Source organism: Bubalus bubalis, chromosome X, assembly GCF_019923935.1.
Source record: "Bubalus bubalis isolate 160015118507 breed Murrah chromosome X, NDDB_SH_1, whole genome shotgun sequence".
NCBI lineage: Eukaryota > Metazoa > Chordata > Mammalia > Artiodactyla > Bovidae > Bubalus > Bubalus bubalis.
Window position 1 is genome coordinate 75,611,707 of NC_059181.1, and position 16,993 is coordinate 75,628,699.

The 16,993-nt window shown below is 35.1% G+C and overlaps 1 protein-coding gene across 4 annotated transcripts in view; it reads right to left on the reverse strand.

The window, feature by feature from the left end:
• The window catches only part of POF1B (POF1B actin binding protein), a 101,094-nt gene that overhangs the window by 12,710 nt on the left and 71,391 nt on the right, over window positions 1-16,993 (reverse strand). For all 4 annotated transcript variants that reach the window (XM_044936808.2, XM_006065017.4, XM_044936807.2 and 1 more), the window contains 6 exons: window positions 12,470-12,497; window positions 10,960-11,034; window positions 3,509-3,601; window positions 2,493-2,606; window positions 1,543-1,695; window positions 893-1,012 (listed from right to left, as the gene is read on the reverse strand). In XM_044936808.2, coding sequence (XP_044792743.2) covers window positions 893-1,012; window positions 1,543-1,695; window positions 2,493-2,606; window positions 3,509-3,601; window positions 10,960-11,034; window positions 12,470-12,497 — 583 coding nt within the window. The remainder of the gene's footprint in view (window positions 1-892; window positions 1,013-1,542; window positions 1,696-2,492; window positions 2,607-3,508; window positions 3,602-10,959; window positions 11,035-12,469; window positions 12,498-16,993) is intronic.

Genomic DNA, 16,993 nt, shown 5'->3' on the forward strand with positions numbered 1-16,993 from the left:
ACAGCTAGTAAGCAACACAGCTGCAACTCCATGACAGGTCTTCTGACTCCAAATCCTGTTCATTTCCTTCTTTACTGTATTATGTATGCACAGATGACTGTTATGTTAAAGTGTTATTAGTAACATTCTGATGGAAAAGAAACCAGTGGAGGAAATCTGCAAGAAAAGTTGATTTCCTTTTGAACAAATTCTATTTTGTTTCATTTTGATTTTTGGTAAAGACTATACATTATATTTGGAAAAAAAAAACTGTGGTCAATTTTTATATTAAAATATTTGAGTTATATAACTACAATTAGTAATTGTAATTACTATTGTAATTGTATCAGTAACTGAAGGGTTAGTCAATTTGACCTAGAATGACAAAATAAGGCAATGTACACTTATTCTCACAAATATCACTTTGATTTTGATGCCAATTACAGGTACATAATTCAACAGTTTTATCCTTGCACTTGACAAAGCTCTTGCTATGTATCACCCCTCAAAGTCAAAGAAAGATTTTTATTAATTCAAATGTGGCTTCACTGGACAATCTTGAAAGTTGTTCTTGCCTGCATAGAGCAAACTTCAGGTAGGATTATAAAGTGTTCCCTCTCCCCCATCACCAAATAAATAAATCAAAATTAAAAAACCAACAACCCCAACTTAACATCTTCTTTTTCTCTTTCCTAGAAAAGATGAAGCTAAATTAAAAAAAAAAAAAAAAAAAAAAAAAACAATTTAACAGTATTCTTTACACAATGATACGTATTTAACAAAAAGTTCTACAACATACTCCTATCACTCTACCTTCAGTTGATTTTTGTTTGTAGCTTTAAACTTGAAAATAACATTATCTTATTAGAGTCTGTGCTGACCTGTACATTTATGCAGTGTAGGATCTACATACCCTTAGTTTGCAGATCTCTCTGTCTTTCTCCATTCTTAAGCTTTTTACCGCTTCCATGTAATGGTTGCTAATCTCATCCATTTTAGCCTGCAGCATTGGGCCTGTGCAAGTCTCAGAAACCTACACAAGGCAAAATAATTTTCTGTAATTAGACTGTTATGAAGGAAGTGCATATTATATTACAAAACATTAATAGATAAAAAACACATAATTAAACAAAACATTGAAATAATCAGAGGGATTTTTTTGGAAGTTAATTTTACAGCTGAAATGGCAGTGAGTTAAGACATAACTGTGTGTAAAATCATGAGAAAGCAGTCTATGTATTTTCTTGCATTGAATTGGATACACACACACACACATATGGGCTTCCCAGGTGGCACTAGTAGTAAAGAACCCGCCTGCCAGTGTAGGCTAAAAGACACAGGTTCAATCCCTGGATCAGGAGGATCCCTTGGAGGAGGGCATGGCAATCCACTTCAGTATTCTTGCCTGGAGAATCCCATGGACAGAGGAGCCTGGGGGGACTATGGTCTGTAGAGTCGCAAAGAGTCAGACACGACGTAGCAACTTAGCACAGCACATAGATGTATATATAACCAATGGTATAATTAAGGCAATAGCACATGCTTAAAACAAAATTTGAATACCTGTATTCTCAGATTTTTATTCTCTTGCTCTAAATTACGCTTACAGTATTCCAACTCTTTTAATCTATATTCTATGTCTGATAGCGTATGCCGAAGAGAGAGATTGTCTTCTTCCAATGCTTGGCATTTTGAGGTGGAGTCTTGACATCCTTGCTGTAAAGAATACATAATAAATAAGACAAATGGACTTTAGGAGAGAGTGCTTTTAGTTGATTAATTCAATGAAACAAAGCAAATATTTTTCCATGCCCAGTTTGCTTATATATTTATCCTTAAATGGTAAGTTAAGTCGGCTATGAAAGATATTACTCTCACTTTCCTTCTTGAGTGAGAAGGAATCGAGACTAGATGAATTTTCAGTGTACCAATTTAGAAAACTCTTGCTACTCCTTGGCAATATGATAACCTACCTTCCAGTAGGCACCAAAATAACCCTATGCCTGATTATGTAACAACTGGAAACTCAATCAAAATGTGGGATTGTCACAGGAGCAAATTTTAGGAATGGATCAGCCTTAGAGATTTACTATGATTTTCAAAGAATCATCTCTGCTCAGGTATCTGTAGAAAACTTTTAGAGTTCATTCATTCAATTACTCATTGCACAAACGTGTTAAGATCTACAAAAACCTTTTTAGCAACACACTAGTAGACCAAATGAGTGAGTGAACTTAGATATTCAATATTTTACAATTTTTGTCACCTAACAGCATAGAAAATTGTGAATTGTTTATACTTCATATCTAAAATACTTAAGAGAGATATATATTATATTTTTTTTTTTTCTGACAGGGCTTCAGTAACTGGAAATACCCAAGGCCTCTCAATTCTCATATGAACAAATTATTTCATCATATTTTAATTGGATTGTATCTCATAAATCCAATGTGCTAACTGTGCATATGAAAAACTATCAATCTAATTTATTATCAATGAAAATGTCAATTTACCTGCTGTTGGCGATTATCAGCTCTCACTGATGCCAAGAGTTCTTCATACTCTTTTATTTGAGTTTCTTTGAATTCCAAGTCTTTTTCAAGTCTTATCTTATCATTTTCCAGTGACTAGAACCAAAATTATTTGTTATGACTCAGAATTACAGAAACTTGTCAACAGTTACATAATACAAAGATCTGTTTTCATTGAAATGTTTAAATAAGCACTTATTTCATTTTCAGTTGTTTAATAAAATGGAATTCTAAAAGTTAATCAAAATATGGGATACAAAATGATTGAAACTTTAAAACCTGCATTGATAGACATTTTGATGAATTGATGAATCCTAAGTGCAATGAAGCAGAACCTTCTGATTATTTAACATTTTTTTCTTACATCCACAAAGACTCCTCGTTAATCCCAGCAGGTTGTGATTTTTCAAATTAAGAGTCTGAATGTATTCACCAGAACCCAAAAACAAAAAAACCCACTCCAAAGTCCTCAAGGAGTAATTCACTGTATGGAAAGTCTTCTGAATATATCTAGCTGATGTCATGAAAAACACGAATTAAAATTTGGCAAAACTAATACAATTATGTAAAGTTTAAAAATAAAATAAAATTAAAAAAATAAAATAGAAATCAGAAAATGTTAGTTCTTAGAGATAGAAATTTTCAAGCATTCAAAAAAACTTCAAAGTATGCTTTATTATTACAGAAAAGGGGAAGTTCCCAATCAATGAGTCAGATTGTTCTAATTTTACAAACTACTCCCTGGCTTTAAGCATTAAATTACCTTAGTGGTAAACTAAATAATAAGTGTGCACCCAAGTTTCTTTCATTTTCACACTGGACAGCTCTTTACTTCTCTCCTCCAACCCCAATTAACTGTTGCAAGAAAATAACTATATCTGGGTGAGCACAATATTATTGTATTAAAATTTTAAAAGGCAGACTGAATGCTTTGATTTATATGTTAGGAAGCTAAGAACTAGAAAATCTTTGGAAAGAAAAATCAAAATAAATGTTACTGTCAAGTCATTCTGAAGATGTCCAAGCTCTTCCCGTATGTTGCTGAATGTGGACAGCACTAGTCGGAGAGATTTAGCAGACATATCCCTCATCTGGGGGAAGAAAACAATTGATGATTTATTTTTACTAGCATTTAAAACAGGCAATGTAAGTAATAGTAATCTAATTTTTCTGCTCTACAAGCAAACTTATTCACAACTTAATTTTTAATATGGCAATATTAGAATAGTGATGCAGGGCATTTGGTCAATAACATGCATAAGTAATCCAAGGAATATTCCTGAAGAGATCATAGCTATGTTTTTTGAAAAGGGTCTCTTTTTTCCATGATGAAGTATCACCTTTTTCATGATAGAAATATATCAGCAAATTCTCAAATTTACTTTTTTTCTCTAAAGATTAGAAAAGATGAGACAGTCAATCTTCAAATAATAAATTGCATCTCCCTAAGTGTGCTGCCAAATGCATTGATTTTGGCTGAGTTGAGAATAATATAATAAAAAGTTTAAGCTTGAAATATAAAAATATCTCAAATTTTAAAGAGGGAGGAAAATCCTTTCACTAGGTTAAACTCATTTCTTCAGAGAAAAATGATTTTAAAACAGGCAACTTCTGTTTTTGAATAGATGGAACACAAATACTTTTCTCTATTCTTTTGGCTAAATATAACTGAAAGCCCTGGAATTTATGTATAAAACATACATAAAAAGACTCTGAAAGGTGAAAAAAAGAATGAAGTCTGGTTTAGAACATTGAGCTAAGGAAAAATACAGAAGTGATTTCCTAGGCTTTCTTTTTGCTTCATTTATCAGAGTGATGTTGGGGAAATCAGTAACCCAAAAACACCGGAGATATAGACAAAAAAAGTCCCTAGGAAAGCCTGCTCTCTCTAGCCAAAGGACCATAAAAAGGGCAGCCTAGCAAGGAAGATAGCATTTAGATAATAACCACTCTACTTCATCCAAACATCACAGAAAAAAAATGCAAATATATTCTACTCTACCCAAAGCATTAAAAGCCAAGAAGGGAAATTAGACTATCTCTCCTTCAATCTCCCTGCTTAGTCACCTAATTGGAATTAGCGAATTCTTGGTGGCTCAGACAGTAAAGCGTCTGCCTGCAATGTGGGAGACCTGGGTTCGATTCCTGGGTCAGGAAGATCCCCTGGAGAAGGAAATGGCAATCCACTCCAGCACTCTTGCCTGGAAAATCCCATGGACGGAGGAGCCTGATAGGCTACAGTCCATTGGAGTTGCAAAGAGTTGGACATGACTGAGCGACTTCACTTTCAATTTCAGTGAAAAGTCAAGACTCATCATTGTCCAACAGAAGTGAAGCTACTCACCTTACAGTGTCTGTAGAGGCCAAGAGGGGAACGTTACCACAACACTCTTTCCCATCCAAACCAGGGTGTTATCAGTAGGAACCTACAATTCCTTACCCCTGCCCAGGAAGAACAATGAGATACTCCCCCAGCCAATGTCAACAGAAGCAGAGTAGGGAACCTGGACTTTCATTCCCACCTGGCAGTAATAAGCAGTCGCCCCACTTCCTCTGTTTCTCAGTATCAGAGGAGGCCTGCTACAAAAGAAGATTTGATCAAAATAAAAAGTCATGACATAATATTCAAAATCTCCAGGTGTCAATAAAAAAAATCACTTATTCTTAGAACAGGAAAATCTCAACTTGATAAAAAAAGAGTTAATACATGCCAACATCAAGATACCAAAAATGTTAGAAATATCTGACAAGGATTTTGAAATAGCCATCTTAAAAATGTTTCAATAAGAATTTGCAAAGATTTATAACAAAAAAAAGAAAGTCTCAGCAACACAACTGAAAATCTGAGAAAACAAATTAAGAGTAACTAAATGGAAATTTTAGAACCTAAAAGGGCAATAACTTAAATATATTAAAAAAAAAAAAAAGCTCAATGGATGGACTAAAAAGCATAATGGAAAGGATAGAGCAAAGAATAAGTGAACTTGAAGATAGAACAACAAAAAAATACTTAATTCTGAACATCAGAGAGAGAATAGATTAGAAGATTGAACAGAGCCTCAGTATCCAATGGGAGTATAACATTTATGTCATCAGAATCCTAGAAGGGGAAAAGAAAGAAGGTGAAGCTGGAAAAGTATATGAAAAAATAATGGCTGAAAATGCCTCCAAATTAGCAAAAAAACAAACATACACATTCAAGAAGTTGAGAAAACCTCAAGCAGGATAAATCCAAAGAAATCCATTCCTGGACTTATCAGCCAAACTTGTTAAAACTGAAGATAAATTTTAAAATCTTAACAGCAGCAAAAGAAACATTAACTATTGGGAATAGCAATAGTTATGGTTCATGAGAAACCATAGAAGCCAGAATGTTTTTTAAGTAATGAAACAAGAGAATTGCCAACTAAAAATTCTGTATCCAATGGGGAAAAAAAAAAAAAAAAACTTTAGGAATGAGGGGGAAATCACAGTTTTAGATGAAAAGAAAAATAATTTTTCACTAGCAGACCTATACTAAAAGAATGGTTGAAGGAAGTTTTCTGAAGAGAAAGGAAAAGATAGAAGGAATTTGGGCCCTGGTGGCTCAGATGGCAAAGAATCCACCTGCAATGAGGGAGACCTGGGTTCGATCCCTGTGTTGGAAAGATCCCCTGGAGAAGGGATCAGCTACCCACTCCAGTATTGTGGCCTGGAGAATTCCATGGACTGAGGAACCTGGCAGGCTACAGTCCATGGGGTTGCAAAGAGTCAGACACGACTGAGTGACTTTCAATCACTTGGACTATCAAGAGGGAAGAAGTAACACAGTAAGCAAAAATATGGGTAAATACAGTAGGTTTTCCTTCTTTTTTTGCATTTTCAAAATTAAATTTGATGATTCAAGCCATAAAAATTATAATGTTTGACGTGGCTTTCAATGTACTTAGAGAAAATATTTTAAAAGTCATAAATATGGAGGCTAAAAGAAAGATGAAAGAAGAAAAACGTTCTGTAGTTAACTGATACCAATAAAATGTTGCAAATTTGGAAAACTCAGCAGTGGCCACAGGACTGGAAAAGGTCAGTTTTCATTCCAATCCCAAAGAAAGACAATGCCAAAGAATGCTCAAACTACCACACAATTGCACTCATCTCACACACTAGTAAAGTAATGCTCAAGATTCTCCAAGCCAGGCTTCAGCAATACGTGAACCGTGAACTTCCTGATGCTCAAGCTGGTTTTAGAAAAGGCAGAGGAACCAGAGACCAAATTGCCAACATCTGCTGGATCATCAAAAAAGCAAGAGAGTTCCAGAAAAACATCTATTTCTGCTTTGTTGACTGCCAAAACCTTTGACTGTGTGGATCACAATAAACTGTGGAAAATTCTGAAAGAGATGGGAATACCAGACCACCTGACCTGCCTCTTGAGAAATATGTATGCAGGTCAGGAAGCAACAGTTAGAACTGGACATGGAACAACAGACTGGTTCCAAATAGGAAAAGGAGTATGTCAAGGCTGTATATTGTTGCCCTGCTTATTTAACTTATATGCAGAGTACATTATGAGAAACACTGGGCTGGAAGAAGCACAAGCTGGAAACAAGATTGCCAGAAGAAATATCAATAACCTCAGATATGCAGATGACACCACCCTTATGTCAGAAAGTGAAGAGGAACTAAAAAGCCTCTTGATGAAGGTGAAAGAGGAGAGTGAAAAAATTGGCTTAAAACTCAACATTCAGAAAATGAAGATCATGGCATCTGGTCCCATCACTTCATGGGAAATAGATGGGAAAACAGTGGAAACAGTGGCAGACTTTTTTTTTTTTTTTTTGGCTCCAAAATCACTGCAAATGGTGACCACAGCCATGAAATTAAAAGACGCTTACTTCTTGGAAGAAAAGTTATGACCAACTTGGATAGCATATTGAAAAGCAGAGACATTACTTTGCCAACAAAGGTCCGTCTAGTCAAGGCTATGGTTTTTCCTGTGGTCATGTATGGATGTGAGAGTTGGACTGTGAAGAAAGCTGAGTGCCGAAGAATTGATGTTTTTGAACTGTGGTGTTGGAGAAGACTCTTGAGAGTCCCTTTGACTGCAAGGAGATCCAACCAGTCCATTCTGAAGGAAATCAGCCCTGGGATTTCTTTGGAAGGAATGATGCTAAAGCTGAAACTCCAGTACTTTGACCACCTCATGCAAAGAGTTGACTCATTGGAAAAGACTCTGATGCTGGGAGGTTGGGGGCAGGAGGAGAAGGGGACGACAGAGGATGAGATGGCTGAATGGCATCACTGACTCGATGGATGTGAGTTTGAGTTTACTCCGGGAGTTTGTGATGGACAGGGAGGCCTGGTGTGCTGTGATTCATGGGGTCACAAAGAGTCGGATACGACTGAGCGACTGAACTGAACTGAATACATGGGAATAAGTTATGGATATATAATATAGTGACCACTAAAAAAGTTACACAAAACGACACACTCAAAAGCACTAAAGATAAATCAAAATGGAATTCTAAAATACACTTAAGTAATCTACATGAAAACAAGACAAAGAAAACAAAGAAACAAAAGAACGAACAGAAACCACAATGGCAGGTCTAGCTCTAACATACCAATAATTACAACTTGATCTAAACACGCCAGTTAAAAGATAGAGATTGACTTGACAGAGTGATAAGAAAAAAAAAAAAAAAAAAAAACATAACCTATGTGTTTTCTACAAGAAACTCATTTCAAAGATAATGAAATTTAAAATATATATAATGAAAGTAAAAGATATATCATGCAAGCCTTAAAAGAAAGCAGGAGGGCTATATTGACATTAGATAAATATGACTTTATAGACACAGATGTATAGAACAGTCTTTTGGACTCTGTGGGAGAGGGCGAGGGTGGGATGATTTGGGAGAATGGCATTGAAACATGTATAATATCATATATGAAATGAGTTGCCAGTCCAGGTTCGATGCATGATACTGGACGCTTGGGGCTGGTGCACTGCGACGACCCAGAGGGATGGTACAGGGAGGGAGGAGGGAGGGGGGTTCAAGATGGGGAACACATGTATACCTGTGGTGGATTCATGTTGACATATGGCAAAACCAATACAATATTGTAAAGTAATTAACCTCCAATTAAAATAAATAAATTTATACTTTAAAAAATAAAAGAAAAAAAAATGACTTTAGAGCAAAGAAAATTACCAGGGACACAGAGGGACATTACAAAATAAGAGTCAATCCACCAAGAAGATATAGCTTTCCTAAATGTCTATGCACCAAACAACAGAGCTGCAAAACGTATCAAACAAGACCCAGAGGGATGGTATGGGGAGGGAGGAGGGAGGAGGGTTCAGGATGGGGAACACATATATACCTGTGGCGGATTCATTTTGATATTTGGCAAAACTAATACAATTATGTAAAGTTTAAAAATAAAATAAAATTAAAACAAAAAAAAACAAAAAAACAAACTAATAGAACGGAAAGGAGAAACAGACAAATCCACAGCTATAACTAAACACTTTTACACTCCTTTCTCAGCAACTGATAGAACTACTTAGCAGAAAATGAGCAAGAGTATATAACAATTCAACAATATCATCAACCAAAGGATGTAATCAGCATTTACAGAATACCTTATCCAACGACAGATACATGTTCCTTTCATGTTCCCATGGAACATATACCCAAAATAGACCATATCCTTGACTATAAAACTAAACTTAACCGTTTCAAGAAAATTCATCTCATATCAAGTATATTTTCTTACCATTGTGGAATCAAACTAGAAATGAATAACAGAATGACAATAGGAAAATCTCTACACACTTGGAAACTAAACAATATGCTTCTAAACATTAATAATCCACCATTCAAAACAGATAATAAAGGGAGATAAAAATACATAAAATTGAATGAAAATGAAAATACATATCATAACTTGTGGGGCACACTAAAGCTATGCTGCGAGGATATTTATAGCACTAAATGCTTACATTAGAAAATAGAAAAGGTGTGAAATTAATCCTCTAAATTCCCATATGAGGAAACTAGACAAAGAAAAGCAAAATAAACAAAAGCAAGCAAAGGAAGGAAATAATATAGATAAGAGCAAAAAATAAAAAATTCAATGGAAATGTAAATGGAAAGAATAGAGATCAATAAAACTAAAATATAGTTCTTTGAAAAAAATCAATGAAATTGATAAACCTCCAACAAAACTAACAGCAAAAACAGAAGACACAAATCACTAGTGTCATAAATTAAATATGAGAGAAGAAAACAGACCCTGCAGATGTGAAAAGGATAGTCAGGAAATACTATGAATAATTATACACATAAAAATTTGACAATTTAGATGAAATGGACTACTTCCTTGAGAAACACGGGCTATCACAACTCATCCAATATGAAACAGATCATTTGAATAGATCTGTAACTATTAAGGAATTGAATTTAGAATTTTTTAAACTAAAAAAATATACATGCATGCCATCCATGCCCAGATATTCTCACTGAAGGATTATACCAAATGTTTCAAGAATGATTAAAACCACTCCTTATACAGTTTCTTCCAGAAAATAGAAGAGACATTTCCCAATTCATTTCATGAAGCTAAATTATCCTGACACCAAAATCAAAGAGAAAGAAAACTACAGACTAATGTCTCTCAGGAACTTAGATGCAAACATTCTCAATTTTTCAAGGAAACAGGCCTTCATTACACTTTGGATGGACCTCGTGCCACCAGAAATAATATAAAGACTATAGCTAAGATTCAGATTCTGCAGAGCATAAGTGTTCCCTATACCACTGTCTGTTTATAATACACACTTATATTTCACTTAAGTTGCACAGATAAGATGCCAGGTCCAATATGTGAATGATCAATAAAAGCTTGAGATCAAATAACAAACTTAGAAATTTGCCTCACTAGACAAAATTAGATTATCTTTAGAATCTCTTCTTGCAAACACGTACACTCTTCTTTTTAACTATATTCTTTAGCACCTATTTTGATCTATCTTGATCTGTCTCTCCCTTTCAGTGTAGGGGAATATATTGCTGCAGTGGTCTCTAACTTTCCACAATTCAGGAAAATCAATGAAATGACCTTTCCATCTGCCAGGGGTAGGGTAGGGAGGTATAGAAAGTAGAATGGAGAAGAGGAGGGCGAAGTCTGTAAGTTAGAGTCAGTTTGTGCTATAGCAGCGAGGAGAGAATAAGGGCATTCTTCCGGAATAATATTTTGATAACAATTTCCTGAATGTTAGTCATTCAATACTAGTCTTTGATGATCTGACCAAACTATAATTCAGCCCTTGTTTAATCAAAATGTAATCAACTGTTGTGAAACAGGATTTTTATTCAAACCTTTCTGTTATTAATTAAAGGAAACATCCTAGGCTAGGGCTTTTTTAGTTGTGAATTCACAGGCATTCTTCACCCCATCTCACCTGCAGAATATAGCGAATTTGCTGTTTTGTAAATTCTGACAATCCTTTTGGAATCAATGATTCAATGTCTTCTGACTGTAAGAAAAGAGAGGCTTATCCTTTAACAGATACACATTAGTGTTTTAATCTTAGGATCAGCAATCCACAGACTTTCATAGAGAGGGGCCTATTTTTAGAGACATCAAAAGATTATTTCACTTTTTAGGCAATAGTTCCTACAAACTTTAGTAGCCTTATCAGTTCTTACTTGTAAAAAATTGATGGTACTACACACACCATGGAAAGAACTCTGCATTCCAGGGATTTTAGAGGAAAGTTTGGGGGCAATCAATAAGATGTTCCATTTCTATTTTTTAAAAGAGTAACTTAAAAACAAAAGTGTGGTCACTTAAATCCCATTAACACTTTATTCCAGTGTATCTTTCAACAACTAGAAGTTTTGTTGGGTGGTATAACATTTTAGAGGTGGATTTTTTTAAATAATAAAAATTTGGGGAAATAAAGGTTTATTGAGAATTTGCAAATTGCATGAATTTTGCCTAATCTTTTGAAAGGTTATGATGTTGCCATAACAACATTAAGAAGCTTCAACAAATTTTAAGTGAGAAGCTAAATTGAAGTCAGTACTTCATAAAAGCAATTTAGGGCTACTGAATTATTATAATGAATGCAGTTTATCAATACACTGGAAATAAGGATGAAAATTAACACAAAAGAAGCCATTGTGCTTTTCATTACATTGAAATCAGTTCTTTCTCTATTTGATGACTTATTCCATTAAAAGTAATTATTAGCAAGATGTGTGTATATAATAGAATTGATACTTGAAAAAATTTACTTCAAGTCTCTGGCTATTTGGCAAGAGTAGCCAATAGTCGGAGAAAGCGATGGCACCCCACTCCAGTACTCCTGCCTGGAAAATCCCATGGACGGAGGAGCCTGGTAGGCTGCAGTCCCTGGGGTCGCGAAGAGTCGGACATGACTGAGCGACTTCACTTTCACTTTTTACTTTCGTGCATTGGAGAAGGAAATGGCAACCCACTCCAGTCTGGTGGGCTGCGTCTGTGGGGTCACACAGAGTCAGACATGACTGAAGCGACTTAGCAGCAGCAGCAGCCAGCAACTTAAGTTAATTTTTCGTTAAAAAAAGTTTAGTTTTTTACTAAAATTAAAATTTAGTTACTGTAGATTTCAATTTTCTAAAACAGAGACTATGTAGTCAATGAATTTTTAAATGTTCTCATAAGGAAAGACAAATTAAATCATAAGGTGACAGCTGATAAAACATTTTTTGTGTGTGAATGATTATTATTTTTAACAATTATCACTTTTACAGCCATTGCAAAGATATAAATGGTATATCATTTCAAAGGCAAAAGGATCATTGTATCTTTCACTAACCTATGTGTCGAGTCTAATAAAGATACCAAATTAAAACAATATTTTTAGTGCAAATACCAGAATCTGCTTTGTTATCAACTATATTTGATTTTCAACTCTTAGCACTTACCTCATCTATAGACTCAAAGTCCTGTTTGCTGCAAGAATTAATAAAAAACAGACAATCTTAGGAAAATATATACATTGATCATATATATAAATGTTAGTGTTCTAAATATTTTATCTTATTTTTTGATGTCATAATATATCCAAATGAAATTTATAATCCAAATGAAAAATTTACAACTAACTAAAATGGCACTTGACAAAAATAAAGAAAACTTTCATGGACTTAGCTAATCTATTAAATATAAACAATAACAAACCAATAGAATATGCAGAATTAGTTAGTACCATCCATTAAACAAGTCTATTTGTGACTAGATGTAGAAGTCTTCAGTGTTTGGCAACAAATAACATCTGAGTGAACAATAACAGTAATAGTCAGTCATTCTCTATTTTCAACTCTTTTTCTCCTTGTATTGCTCCCTTTCAATGTTGATTTCAGCTTTTCCCTACAGTGTCTTTAAGCTATTCATACCATTTTAAGCAAAATCAAAACTTGCAAGACTACCTCATTCAGTCTATACTACAGTGTGTATGTGTGTGTGTGTGTGTGTGTGTATATATATATATATATACATATATATATATATATATATATATATCAGTGACAAAGCTTAAAGGATATTCAAATGCTTATATAGGGGCATAGGCTGGAAGAAGCACAAGCTGGAATCAAGATTGCTGGGAGAAATATGAATAACCTCAGCTATGCAGATGACACCATCCTTATGGCAGAAAGTGAGGAGGAACTAAAAAAGCCTCTTGATGAAAGTGAAAGTGGAGAGTGAAAAAGTTGGCTTAAAGCTCAACATTCAGAAAACGAAGATCATGGCATCCAGTCCCATCACTTCATGGGAAATAGATGGGGAAACAGTGGAAACAGTGTCAGACTTTATTTTGGGGGGCTGCAAAATCACTGCAGGTGGTGACTGCAGCATGAAATTAAAAGATGCTTACTCCTTGGAAGGAAAGTTATGACCAACCTAGATAGCATATTAAAAAGCAGAGACATTACTTTGCCAACAAAGGTCCGTCTAGTCAAGGCTATGGTTTTTCCAGTGGTCATGTATGGATGTGAGAGTTGGACTGTGAAGAAAGCTGAGTGCCAAAGAATTGATGCTTTTGAACTGTGGTGTTGGAAAAGACTCTTGATAGTCCTTTGGACTGCAAGGAGATCCAACCAGTCCATTCTGAAGGAGATCAGCCCTGGGATTTCTTTGGAAGGAATGATGCTAAAGCTGAAACTCCAATACTTTGGCCACCACATGCGAAGAGTTGACTCATTGGAAAAGAGTCTGTTGCTGGGAGGGATTGGGGGCAGGAGGAGAAGGGACGACAGAAGATGAGATGGCTGGATGGCATCACTGACTCGATAGACGTGAGTCTGAATGAACTCTGGGAGTTGGTGATGGACAGGGAGGCCTGGCGTGCTGCGATTCATGGGGTCACAAGGAGTCGGACATGACTGAGCGACTGAACTGAACTGAACTGAGCCTTAAGCAAAATGACCAAAATTTTAGTGAGATAATAGAATTTCCAGTATCAAAATGAGGGTTTGTCTAGGAGTATTGGAAGGCTCTTTGTGGAACCATGTGAGGTAGACAAATGCTTCAAGATGATTATTAGTAGTTATACCAGTCTAGCACTGGCTTCTTGGGGAAATGTTGAAAGCTGGGAAGGATATAGTCCTAGCATTGTCAGTGGCAACAGACAAGACCTTATTCTTGCCTACTTGTTCCTTCTGCCCTTAGTGGAAATGTTGGACCCAAAATACATATGGTGAACATACTTCTCAAACAAACAAACAAAAAAACAAGTACACACGTTCTGACAGCAAAACAAAATATTTTAAAGTAAGACAATCTTAGGAAATCATAGATACACAACTGCCATATTGTCAAGTACAATAGAAAAGTATTTTAGAGATATAAGCTAGTAATGTTAGCTCTTTACCTTCTATGTAAGTGTTTATGAGTATTCCTTACAAAGGTAAGTGGATCACTCACTGTGCAAAGCCTCTTGCATGCATTTATAAAAATACACAAGCTAATGTGGAGAATGAGAACTGAAGACTTCATTTCCCAAGGCATGACTGCCTATGTATGTATTGTACATATACAAAACTGTCTATGTATATGTATGTGGTGTTTCCTAGGTGGCCAAAATAGAAATTGTGGGGAGTCCCTAGTGAAAAAAATGAAATACTTCTAATTTTTTGTTGTTGTGTTTTGTTAATCTCTCAGTCATGTCCAACTCTTTGCTACCCCATGGGCTGTAGCCTGTCAAGCTCCTCTGTCCATGGGATTCTCTAGGCAAGAATACTGGAGTGAGTAGCCATTCCCTTCTCCAGGGGGTATTCCCAAGCCAGGAATCGAACCCAGGTCTCCTGTATTATAGACAGATTCTTTACCATCTGAGTTCTCAGGGAAGCCCTTCTACTTTTTTTGTGTCTTACTAAAGCAGCTGCATGCGTATGGCAGATTAAACAAGTTAAAATATGAGTCATAATGCTAACTGGAATTATCACAGACCTTTTATGTTTAAAATTATAATTCCAATGCCAACTTAGTAAACACATCTCTAGTCACTTCTTACTACAAATAAGGAAACAAAACAAAGAAACAAAACAAGGAACAATCAACAGAAAATAATACTGAAATTTACAAATGTAACCAAAATGGTTTCATAAGATAACCTTTCTCTATCCTGACCCTCCAGCTTACTCATTGCTGAATTGCAATTTAGAAAGAAGAAAAGTGGAGACCAAAGGGGTGGAAGAGAGAAAGAGAGAGAGTGGAAACAAAGAGAACAGAGCTGGGAAGTGGAAAGGTCAATGTGTATTACATTTCCATTCAGTACAAGATAATAGTGTCTAGAATTACAGTGGGCAGAAAAAAAAAAAAAAAAGTGGCACTCATTGTATGGCATCTCATCTCCTAGGATGGAAGGAATCTAATAAGGAAAAAACAAAGAAAGGAGAGGAAGAGGATGAAGAGGATGAAAGGAGGGGAAGGAATGAACAGAAAGAAACTGACAACCTTCTGACAAGCAAACACTCTTAAGCCCCCAAATTTTATGAGATCGTCTCCATTCTGGAGTGTTTACTAATGTGGAGACACTAACTTTCTATTTTCTTTTTGATATTTTAGATACTCTAGAAATTAAGTTCAGTGTTTTGAAATGTTTAATTACACATTTAGGTCACCCATGTATATTTATCAAAACCTTCAATGATAGGAAGTTATTTCAAAACCCCAGATTATACTTTTAGCTAGAAGATCATTATAAAATATTTAACTTGCTTGCTTAGTTATTTTGTCTACTTCTAATTAGTATGAGACTAATAAATTTGGAATTTATTTATCTCTCATTCTATAAGCCTTTATTGAGTAGCAACTTTGTCAAGGCCATGACCTCTGAATGGGTTTTGGACAATCTAAACACAAATATTAACTTGTCCTATCCTTCACAAAAGCATAACTGATCTAACGCAAAATTTGAGCAGTGTAAAATTGGTCTAAATCCTGAAACCTTTTCAAATTTGATGACTCAAAAAGTTGATAATTTCTTTAAATTGTCTGCAATATATTTAACAATTTAGAGACACATAGCTAGTATAAAAGTGATTTGCCTAAGGTAAAAAGGTTCTCCCATATGTTCTAGTCCGAGTCACTTTTGTAGCCTTAGGTCAGTGATTCTCAAACCTGAGCATGTATTAGAAGCCTCTGGAGGGCTTGTTACTTGGCCTTACCCCAGAGTTTTTGATTTTGTAGGCCAATTTCCAAGTTCTCACATGATGCTCTTGTTGCTTCTAAGCACATGTCTTATATAAATCATTTATGGCTTATAACAAATCTATGAAATGAGTATCATTATTATTATAATCCCTATTTTATAGATGAAGAAACTGAAGTACAGAGAGGTTAAACAAGTTGCCTGATACTACACATCTAGTATGTAACAAAAGCTGGGACATGAACCCAGGATACGAACCCTAGATCTACAATCAGGGTACTTAAGAATGTCCCTATCTGCTCTTGATTTCACAATGTGATACTTAAAAAAAAATATTCACAGGGCATGATTAATACACAGAAGAGGAACACCTAACAGTGTTCCAAACAGTATCTAGGGAAGGCTTTGCAGAAAAGTCTTTTATACTACTATACTAGTAGTATAAAAGCCTTTTATACTTTTATACTAGCTATGTGTCTCTAAATTGTTAAATATATTGCAGACAATTTAAACCAAACAGTATCTAGGGAAGGCTTTGCAGAAAAGCCAAGTCATGGCTTATAGGTATAAGAGTACTCAAAAATGTTTGAATCCCTCTCAAGCACTTAGTAGCTATGTGATTTTAATAACTTATTATCTTTGGGAATTCAATTTTAAACTTTCTGTGGTTACTGTGCAAACTAGATAATATTTAAAAAGCACTTAGCACAGTGTCTGGCACGACAGTGAACACTCAATAGACTATTCAGAATGAGGGGGAAGCTTTTAAGGTAGTGACCTTATGCAAATGAAT